At 37.5% G+C, this 11,555-nt stretch overlaps 1 protein-coding gene across 2 annotated transcripts in view; it reads right to left on the bottom strand.

Moving 5' to 3' along the window:
* The window catches only part of rsu1 (Ras suppressor protein 1), a 170,255-nt gene that overhangs the window by 52,792 nt on the left and 105,908 nt on the right, over positions 1-11,555 (bottom strand). For both annotated transcript variants that reach the window (XM_043690376.1, XM_043690377.1), the window contains exon 8: positions 806-938. In XM_043690376.1, coding sequence (XP_043546311.1) covers positions 806-938 — 133 coding nt within the window. The remainder of the gene's footprint in view (positions 1-805; positions 939-11,555) is intronic.

Consider the following 11,555-nt stretch of genomic DNA (forward strand, 5'->3'; position numbering starts at 1 on the left):
GTCCTGTAAATCTTACAGGAAGCATCTCTGTGCCCCTTTGCACTAAATTTCCGAGAGTATACTCATTCAGCCTTTGTCCCAATCTGCTGAAGTCTCCTCATACTGACCTAACTAACCCAGAGGTGCAAGAATTACCTTTCTTACATCTGATCAGAGACAATATTTTAGCTACATTGATCAACACCCCAATTAAATTGAGGAATTCAGGTACTTGAACTTTGCTACAATCAGGCAGCTAAATTATAACAATGACTATGCTTCAAATATACTTCATTGGCTATAAGAATCTGGAGACATCCAGTAATGTGAAAAATATCAGGTAAATGGCATTGCCAAAAACACATTTAATCCCCACTCTGTCTTTGCCTCTGATATAATCCCATAGAGGCATGACCAACAACCAGAATGCCGTTAGTCATCTACTCCCTTTTCTAAAATAAAATGTGTACATGTTAATTACTTTAATGTCAGAAAGATTTTAAATAGAAATTCTTTATTAAGGGGTAATTATGCAAGTTAAAATTATAAAGTAGCTTGTTTAAATATAAATTAAACATTTAAATAAAAACATGAAAGATATTTTGAAGCAACAGAAGTATCAGGAAATCATTAGCTTCAGTGCAAGTGTAAACAGACTTGCAAGCCAAATAGTGAAGAATGCCATTTTTTAAAATGTAGTGATATGGAAAGCTGAATAAAAGGACTAAATAGATTTAAATATTCTGAGCACTACCTGTATCTACAAACAATGCACAGTAAGCTAGTCAAATTTTAAAATCAGATGATTTCCAATCTGTCTACTTACTATTTGTAGGTTTCAGAACGAATATATTCAAAGACATGGGATACACCTAGTTGGAATTGGTCAGCGATTGGTGTAACCCAAGGGTTGTTTTCTGCTTTGAAGACTTGTTTTGGACCAGTAAGATCTAAATTACCTGCAAAAATAAACAATGTATTAAGCATCAAAATTTTAAAAAAGTTCAACTCATCTAATTGAACTGAATTATCCAAACCTATTCATCTGGATCATACAGTTGATATCAGAAAATGTCAGTGGGGATAATAACTACATCCCCTTTTGAAAGTTTCAGTAGAGGTGATATTAACATCTCAAATACTTCAACTAATCCTCATTAAAAAAAGCAAGCTGGGAAATCAAACATCAGAGACCACAAGGAACAGGGGTTTTCATTTAGACCCCCAACTAAATATTCATAAATCTAAACTGAAGGAATTGTAAGATGAGTTTAATAACATAATAACTACAAGATGAAAAAACTGTTTAAAAACTAGTACATACATCGTGAATTTATTTTAGCATTCAACATATTAACCTTTCAGCAGGATAGCTTGCAGCTCCAGAACAGGCACCATAAATCAATAAAAGCTTCTCTTACCTCTCAAATAAAAAGGCGTGCATTTGTTATTGCAAATATTATTCGTAAATATTATTTCTAGTCTTCTCCTATTTGTTAATAGATCTTCCTCCTTTTGTAATGTTCCAGGAACAAGAGTAGTTCTTTCAGCCTCTTGAGCCTGTTCTATCATTTAATGGCATCGTAGCTATCGTTATCTTCACTTTGTCCACTTGTCTTAGCTCCACATTCGTTTGTCCACTTATCTCAAAACTCTTCTAGAAAATGCTGCTTGTTTAAGAATGGGAAATTTTAAACTCCTCCCAAATCAAATAAATGTTAAAAAGACATAAATCTTCCTCCACATACATATTCCCCTCCTTGCAACTATTCAAAAGGAGCATCATGAAGGCATGTTTTTATCAGTAATATCAGAAGGCAAGGCTATGTTAAAGGATAAACAAAGCTAAATGAAAATAACAAATATTCATTGTTATTTAACTTTCCATGTTGCAAGAAGAAATAGATAGAAAGATTAATTTTAGCAGCACGAGAGATTTGCTAGATTGCAACATACTAATTATTTGGTTGGGATGCTGTAACCATTGTTCACGTTTAAAATGTTTATTCACTTCCTTACATCATTATCGATTGCCGAAATATTTTTAGCTTTGCATAGTAGGAAAAGGTTTCAAAAGGTATTTAGCAAAAAAATATTATTTTGATTTGTCCACAATACTACAAGCAGGTAAACAGTGAGCCATTATTTGAGAGGAAGTTTGATCCCCACATACATTCATTCAACCACCCTGATTTTGACGTAATTAGATTTGAATGAGGGAATTTGAAATCCAATTCAAAACTAAGAATGACACCAGATTGGGGTGGGTGGGGAGTTGCGGTGTGGCTGGAGCTCTTCAATGCACTGGAACTTTAGGAAAACATTCTAAATTTGTGTAAAGCTCCTATGACCTTCAATACACACAAGTGTGAAGCATTACATTAAGGTACAAAGGATAACTCCTTTGAGAGGAAATGTCTAAATGGTATGGAGGATTACTGGAATCTGGAGATATCGGAAACAAAGTGATACAAAAAGGAACAATGCAGTCTAATAAAGACCTTTTTTAAAAAAAACAAAAGCACTTTGATTTAATTAAGGACAAGAAAATCAAAAATGACAAACGAAACCATTAAATTTGTTAAGAGCTTTGTTTATACCAAACTCACTGTTGTGTGTCATTCAGGTTTCCATATTATAACAAGGATATAAAAGACACTGGAGAAAGTGCAAAATAGTTTACTAGAATTACCCAAAAACTGAGGATTATAGCTATCAGGAAGGAACAAACAGGCTGGATTACTGTTCTCTAAAACCGTGAAAGCTGAGGATTGTATAGAGAGAAAAAAATGCAAGTATTTGATAGAGCTGACCTGAAAAACATGCTTTCACTTGCAGAAGAGTGAACTCTGTACCAAATGGAGCACATTGAGTGACTTGGAAAATTACATATTACAAAAAACTGGATAAATACAGGAGAGGGAAAAGAAAAAAGGATATATTGATGAAGTTAGATAAAGATAGTAATAAATGGTTCATATAAAACAAACACTGAAATTCTTTTTATTGGGCCAAAATGTCTGCTTCTGCTGTTAATTGTATACAGTTATATAGTTCTACATTATACAGAAAAGCCCTTTTGGCCCATTATATCCACTACTGTATTCCCATTTTCCAATACTTGGCCCATAGCCTTGCATGCCATGGCATTACAAATGCCATCAGGGTATCTGCCTCTACTACAGCAAGTTTCAGATCCCCACCACCCTCTGGATGAAAATGTTTTTCCCCCACATCTGCTCTAAACCTGTCTCTTACCTTAAATTTAAGCCCCCCTGTAATTGACTCCTCTATCAAAGGGGAAAAACTTGCCCTGGTCTACTCTTTCTATACCCTCATAACTTTATCCATCTCAATTATGTCCCTTCTCAATCTCCCTTGCTCAAAGGCAAACAACCTTCTGTAATTTCCATGACAAATGGACTGATTTTTTCCACACAAAATGTTTTATGTTTATGTCCAATTACATGCACTTTTTTCCCACTTTTGGGGCGAACCTTATCCATCAATCTTCTTGAGGTCTTTGTTCAGAATGAAAAATATGCCCAATATGGCCACGACACAAGATCATTTCCAAGCAGTTAATGAACCTGTGTTTCATTTACACAATAACACAGTCATTTTTCTCTGCCATTTGATTTTATGCAGTGACAGGCATAAATCAGCCACAAAGCAGATAAGTAGCAGAACGTACTCCACACAGAAAGGTACACTGAATACGTTGAAGTATCACTCCTGTCAACATGAGTGGTATGCAGAACAATGAACTCAATACCACACTGTGGCAATCATACTACACCAGTAGGTAGGAACTGTCCACAGCAACATAAATGCTTGTAGAAATTTGAGGCACATGCATGTTATGTTCAATCTTAGTTGTACTATTTAACATGATTAAGGCAGTACTTAAACATTTGAATTCAGCGGAATTTCAAGGAAAAATGATTGAGTTAACAGCCGAATTAGCCATGAGAAGAGCAAATGTAGAGAGGATGTTCAGAAAAGCACCTGATTGCAATAAATGTAGTTTGGGTGAAGGAAAAATTCCATTCATACAATTAGAAAATATCCCAGCCTCTAGATCTCCACTGCCCCGACCCCTTGTAATCTACACCATCGATCATCGACGTTTCTGATACAGTAATGGAAACAAAACTAGGATCTGTCAATAAGCTATTTCATAAAATGTTGAGAATCAGCCGATGTGCCATCTAACTTCAACAGCACAGATGGTTCTAGCTGAAGATAGCAACCTAACCACATTTAAAATTCACATATATAAATAACTTGCCAAGTTCCATAAGTAAGTTTCATTAGAAGCTTTCATATTTTGAAACTAGTAGCTTCACTCCCTGAAGCCAGACTTCACACTACTAGCTACAACCAGAATGCAAACTTGATTGGTTTAGTCAAAATCAGTAGTCTTTCCAATGCAACAAAATATTTTTCTTTTCATAAGTCAGAGCACATTATGACAAGTGTACTTTTTTTTTGTACAAAACTGTTCAAGACACTTGTATCATGAGCTGGCACAGTTAATGTGGGTCATATTAGCAGCCATTACATCATGCCAATTTCTTCAGTTTTCTGTCCGAAGACAGGTCTGACCCACAGGACCATGTTCTTCATCATGGATACAACAATGAAGCAAGTCCATCCCAGCCAGAGCAGGGAAATCATCACCAATCTGATGCACACTGGACATCCACTGAACTGGCCCTCCAAGGAATTTGAGCTGCTGTGACAATATCACTTTTATACACTTGTTGTGGTCTGGAGATAATGGACAACAATGGTAGAGACTGCAATTTCCTATACATTACAGAGTTGACCAGGAATCTCTCCTGTTCTTACTGTCTGCCATTGCTCTACATTGGGAGGACACAAACTGATATTCAACCTGTTTAGCCATAACATGAACTTTCTATGAACTTCCAGTCCTTGAATCTGGAGCTTCATGCTTAAATGCAGTGATGCTTTTCACTGCACCACAAGACTTCCTATACTGTGCGATGCAGCTTAGATACAAGAGTCCCAAGGTGGCACCACATATAGCAGTTTAGCACACAAACAAGTAGGTGAATATTACATAGCAGTCAGGTCAAATTCTGTGCCTTCAACATCCATACAAGGTTAGTTCTAACAGGACTGTGACTGTCGTAGATTTTCCTTTTCCTAAGTAGGAGTGCCAAAATCAGATTTATTTGATTTGATGTAGATAATGACCAGCCCTTGCAAAGATCAGCAAACATGTTAGCCATTCGAAATATTTCTGATTGGTGTGGTTCTATTGCCTATCTATGCAGAATAAAGACAGACACACATTAAGCTCATTAGGCTTGGAAACCTAAATGCTACCTAATAATTTGTGCCTACTTCAGTATTGCCACAACATGCTTTTTTATGACATTATCACTTTATAAAGAACACTATCTTCATATAAACACCAAATTGTGTCACTCCTTGACAATTAATCAATGAAATGCCTATTGCCTCAGTTAACATTTCTGATTTCTTTTCTTGGCATGTTCTATTATTCAATAACACATGCAGGAAGCGTTTCACCTTTCTGTCAGACAGAAGCGATAGCCTTAGCTCTTGTACGCTCCAGTGCTTTCAGTCAGGGAATTCACACCAATCTCCCTCATCTGCGACTCAACCAGCTTTAGCATTCTAACTAGGATCAAACAGCAGGCAACAGGATTAAGCAATATGACAAAAGCAACCTAATAAGCTAAAACCGCTCAATTCTAAAGCTACATTGGATAGATCTCAAACACTAGCATCTCTTGTACATTCTACAATCTTCAGCAATAGGCCACAAGGGAAAGTAGGCTGCATAATGATTAGCTCTGACCCTCCAACCGAAATAGACTTTATGGATAGAAAAGATCAAGTGTCATTCAAAAAGGTTCTGTCTTGTACAGCCAAAGTGATTAGTGGGAGCAGCAACAGTACAAAATTCCTGTACAGTGTCCAACATATGAAATTAACCATGTGTTCATAAAATGTTAAAAATGGGTAGTAATGTATTTACTATATTTTGATCAACTTTTCTAACGCACAGCTTTTTTTTGTGAGACTTCAATACAAAAAAAATCTTATTCTGAGGAATTTGTTACTCGTAGCATGCACTTGGGTGGAATTAGTAACCTATCGTTGATATTAATCATTTTAGGGAATTCTAACTTCCATATCCAACCTTTTGTCCCAAGAACACATTTGTCATTTAATGTGGATATTTTCATTCCTGTTTAGTTTGTTAGTTCATACATTGCCCACTTTGGTTGATACATATGCATGTTTGTAGCTTTGCATTGTTCTCCTGCACTGTTCTGCAGCACCAGAAACAAGCAAGTATAAAATTAAAACACTGCCTTTATAAAAACAACACTTTAAAAAGGTTTATCATACGAATTGGTTGATGATTATTGATCTAAATATTACTGTTGGTTGACAATATTTATATATGATAGTGTCATAGAGTCATAGAGATGTACAGCATGGAAACAGACCCTTCGGTCCAACATGTCCATGCCGACCAGATATCCCAACCCAATCTAGTCCCACCTGCCAGCACCCGGCCCATATCCCTCCAAACCCTTCCTATTCATATACCCATCCAAATGCCTCTTAAATGTTGCAGTTGTACCAGCCTCCACCACATCATCTGGCAGCTCATTCCATACATGTACCACCCTCTGCGTGAAAAAGTTGCCCCTTAGGTCTCTTTTATATCTTTCCCCTCACACCTTAAACCTATGCCCTCTAGTTCTGGACTCCCCGACCCCAGGGAAAAGACTTTGTCTATTTGTCGTATCCACGCCCCTCATAATTTTGTAAACCTCTATAAGGTCACCCCTCAGCCTCCGACACTCCAGGGAAAACAGCCCCAAATGAGGCAACACAATACACTTTAAATGGGGATGGAAAATGTGGACTTGGGTGCTGTTGGAGAAAGCAGTTGGAATACTTGGCTTTATCATGAGAGAGAAAGAGAATAAAAAAGAGTTATGTTAAATTGATATAAAAATCTTCTTCAGGCTCATCTGGAGCATTATGTCCAAATTAGGCAACAATTGTTAGGAAGGCATTGAATGTTGTGCAAAACGTACACAGAGTTTTACGAGAATTGTGCCAGGGATGCGAAATCATGGTCATTGGGACAGACTGGAGAAGCCGAGGATGTTCTTCTTGCAGCAGCAAAGGTTTAGAGGATATTTGATAGAGGTACTAAAACCATTAATGGTTTCATAGAGTAAACAGCGAGAAACTATTTCTAATGCCTTTAGAAGGTAGCTAATCACTCTGCACCGGGTAACCCGGGAGCTTTCATCATATCTATGAGAGCTCTGATCTTCCTGTTTTGTTTCAAGAGCTGGATGCCTTACAAAGATAGTTACTGGGAGACAAGGACTAATCTCTATACCCATAACTGATGACACTGTTGCACAGTGAGGCAGAGTGTAGATGTAATGGTGCATGAACTTTCACCATGGCCACGGTGCAACGCATGACAGACCCGCTAAGAATGATGTTCCAATGTTTGGATCAGTACTTTGGTGGAGAGGGTGGTGATGGCGGGGGGAGTGCACACCCTGTACAGAGCGTTATTCTGTTTATAGATGAATGCTGATTTATACAGGAATAGGATTAGATCAGTCTGTCCTTTAGCCTGATCAATCATTATTTGGTCACAGATAACTTCAACTTCATCTTTGGATTGGTCACTATATTATAGTTCTGAAAGAATTTACAAATTACATCCTACCATATCTTTCCACTTTTCCAATGCTAATAGATCTTTACATACCCATGACAGAAATAAGTTTTTGATACTATGACTACAAATCTTCCCAAAAACTCACTAACTATGACTTAGCGAAATGTAAAGGGGTGAACCACTGGAAACAGAGATTGACCTAGATCATACCCTATAAATGCTCTAATCATATGGGGAGGGTTCTGTAACATATTATGTAGAACCAAGATATGGTTGCATTAAAATGTTAACAAAGGTTATCTTTTCTCTAGATTAAGTATCAGTTACCTGGTCAGTAATATTGACTCTGCAATGGTTTTAGTTGGCTTTTTAAAGACTTAAAAGAAACTGTATAACAAGAATTCAAGTTGGCAATTGGGACTGACTCAAGTATCCTTGTAATGGTTATTAGTCTCAACAAAGATCACAAAGTAGGAAATGAGCCATTCGACACCTTGAACCAGTTCTTCCATTTGATGAGATTATAGCACATATAAGCTATTTTGGTCTCACGTCTGTTAACACCCTTAGCTGCTAAAAGTCAATTGATCTCAGGTATATAACGTTTCATTGGGCAATAGCCCTGGTTTATGACTTCCACATTTCTATCCTGTTGCTTCCTAATTTCTCCCCTGAAAGTTCGATCCCGATTGTCCGATTATTTCCCCTAATCCGAGACACGCTACCAATGGAAAAAAACCTGTTTAACCTGTTGATCATTTTCAAAGTCCTAAACAAATTAATTAATTTACCCCTTAACCATTTACATTCCAGGAAACAGAAGTCAATTTTATGAAATTTTCCCTCATAGATTAAGCCTCAGAACCAGGGAAATGAACAGGTGAACTTTTTCCTTTCTACATGTGGTGTTCAGAGCAATACACAGTACTCCAAATGTCATATAACTAGGGCTTTGTGTTGTAATGGAAGGCCAATTGTAATTCAGAACAGAATAGTTACTGAGTATGTACAAAACAAGCTGTATCACAGACACATCAGATCACACTGAACTGTCACCTGGGTCTGAGGTTCCAAATAAAATGTCTTCTCATACCATCCTCTGTATATAACCATGTTCAATAAACCCTGTTAACGTTCACTCACAACAGAATATATCTCAACTTGTTACATATATGGCAGCAGCAAAACCTCCTATTCATCCTCAAGTGCACTCTACCTAAAGGCTACTTATCCATTACCTTTTTCATTCTTTATTTTGTATCTGAAAACTATAGTTTAGTGATCTGTATACATGAAGCGCTAAGTCTCTTTGGATATCTGTTATTCCTAGCTTGTCACAATTTAAATAATATGCAGATCTAACCGTTCTTGGTCCAAAATGGATTACCTTACACTTAACTAAAATTTATCTAACACAAATTTTGTCAATTCACTTAATTTTTCACTGTATCTTATAATTTTAAGCTTCTCTATACACTACTTACTCTGCTATCTATTTTTTAAAAATCAGCAATCTCAGGTATATCGATCTCTATTATGTTAAACAAGTAATTCATAAATATTAAAAACAGTTGACATTCCAGCATAGATCCACATAGTTCCTCATTAGTCATTTCCTTCCAAATCCAGTACAAATACCTCAAATCCAGCTCGTCGAAAACGGTGCATTTTTATAAAGTGACATGCATCAGTTTTAATTGTTATTTGCTCAGTAAAACTCAGGATAATTTGGCTTGGTACTGCCACTGATCTAGTTATTGCTTTTTTCAAGCTGGTATTTTCCCATGCTTGGAGTTGTCTTGAGTCATCCTGACCCTGCCCACCTGGATTGGCTCAATTTCATAACTCTCCTATTCACTGAATTGAGGACCCAATTTTTGTTGACTGAAATCTGCTGAAATCTGATATCTAGCAGAGATTCAGCTCCAAAGTGATTCATCAAGCCACTACCTGTACATTTGAGCAGTATATGATAAGTTCCAAAGGGACTGATCTTTAGACCACTGATTTTCCCGAGCTGTATCACTGACTTAGATATGTGCATGGCACAATGTATACACTTGCAGATGTCATAAAATTTGGAAGCACTGTGAAATGTGAGGATAGTGAGAGACTTCAAGAGGACATAAGCTGGGTAAAGATGTGGGAGAAAAAAATCAATACAGAGACACATGAATGGATATATTTCTGGCAAGCATGAGCAGAGGGAATATAAACTAAACTAAAGAGGATGCAGGGGCAGAGAGGCCTGGACATGCAGAAATTGTTGAGAATAAGACAGCGGGTCTAAAAGGGCTTCATTAATAAGATGTATGGGATGATGATCATTATAGATAGAAGCAAGGAGCATAAAACAGAAGGTTATGGTGAACCCTTAATAAAAGGGTTCAGCTTCAGTTAGAATATTTTGTCCAGTTCTGGGCCCCATACTTTAGGAAGGATGTGAAGGCATAGGAAAGGGTGCAGGTAAGATTTATGAGAATGGCTCTGTGTATGAGACACATCAGTTACAAGGATAGATTGGTGAAGCTGATGCTGTTCTCTTTACAGGCTTTTCAACAGTGACTACACTTCACAGTGCTTTGAGACATCAGGTGGTCATGAAAAGTACTGCATGAATTGCAAGTTTGTCTTTTTAGAAAAGAGAACATTGAGGGGAAAATTCATAGAGGCATTCAATATCATGCAATGTATCGATAAAGTAGATAGAAATTGTATCCATGACTAAGCCAGTTAAGAACCAGAGGATACCAGTGTGAGATGAATGTCAAAAGAATTAAAGATGATGGAAGAAGGACTTTTTACTCTAATTCTGTGCGTGGTTAGGATCTGAGACTGTGGTGGAGATATATCCAATCAAGGCTTTCAATAGGAAATTGAATAATTTGTGAAAGAGAAATAAAATTACAAGGATATAGGGGAAGAAAGGGAAGTGGAACTTAATGAGCTTCTCTTGCAGAGTGTTGACACAGCTACATGATTAAATAACTTTTCTGCTGTAGCCATTCTATGGCTGGGATTTTACAAAGTCTTAGGGAATGGGTTAGGAAGATAGCATAGTGAATGCACAATTGGCTGGGAGGGTGGCATTGGCATGCTCATCATTTCCTGCACATTTTACCAGCAGCAATGAGGTTAGTAGCTGGTCATTCCACTCCAAGTCTAACAGAAGGCTCTTAACAGACAATTAAAAACAGGTTAAGGGCCGTTTCAGCTGCTGCTAGCATTTTCCAGCAGTTGAATGTTTGGTTGGATGGTAGGGGACGGAGGAAGAGGCAGGTAACAACTACAGAAGGATAACTAAAGAAATGACTGGACGAGCAAAAACTGACATGAATAATGGGAGGTGGAATTAAAACAAAATGAGCTTGTGATTAGTACATGAATCGCCAGTTTGGAAGAGGTCACAGAATCACTGAAGTCTTACTGCACAGTAGGCAACCAGTTGGCATACTGTACCTGCAGCAGCTCTTCAAATGAGCATCATTACCAAATACAAATCTTTTGCTTTCTTTCCCCAGACCCTTCCATGTTATTTCCAAATAATAGTCTAATGCCCTCTTACTGTTGTTCCTTTTACAAGTGGCAAGTTTCTCCTAATAAAAGTTAGCTTTAGAGGGATGGCAGTGAAGGCAGTGCAATGTTCCTCCTGCAACATGTATGAGGTGAGGGATGCCATCGACGTCCCTGCCGATTACACTTGCAGGAAGTGCACCCATCTCCAGCTCCACCAAGACCGTGTTAGGGAACTGGAGCTGGAATTGGATGAACTTCGGATCATTCGGGAGGAAGAGGGGGTCATAGATCAGAGTTATAGGGAAGTAGTAACTCCAAAGATGGCAGAGAGATGGGT

This window comes from Chiloscyllium plagiosum, chromosome 5, assembly GCF_004010195.1.
Source record: "Chiloscyllium plagiosum isolate BGI_BamShark_2017 chromosome 5, ASM401019v2, whole genome shotgun sequence".
Classification (NCBI taxonomy): Eukaryota; Metazoa; Chordata; class Chondrichthyes; order Orectolobiformes; family Hemiscylliidae; genus Chiloscyllium; species Chiloscyllium plagiosum.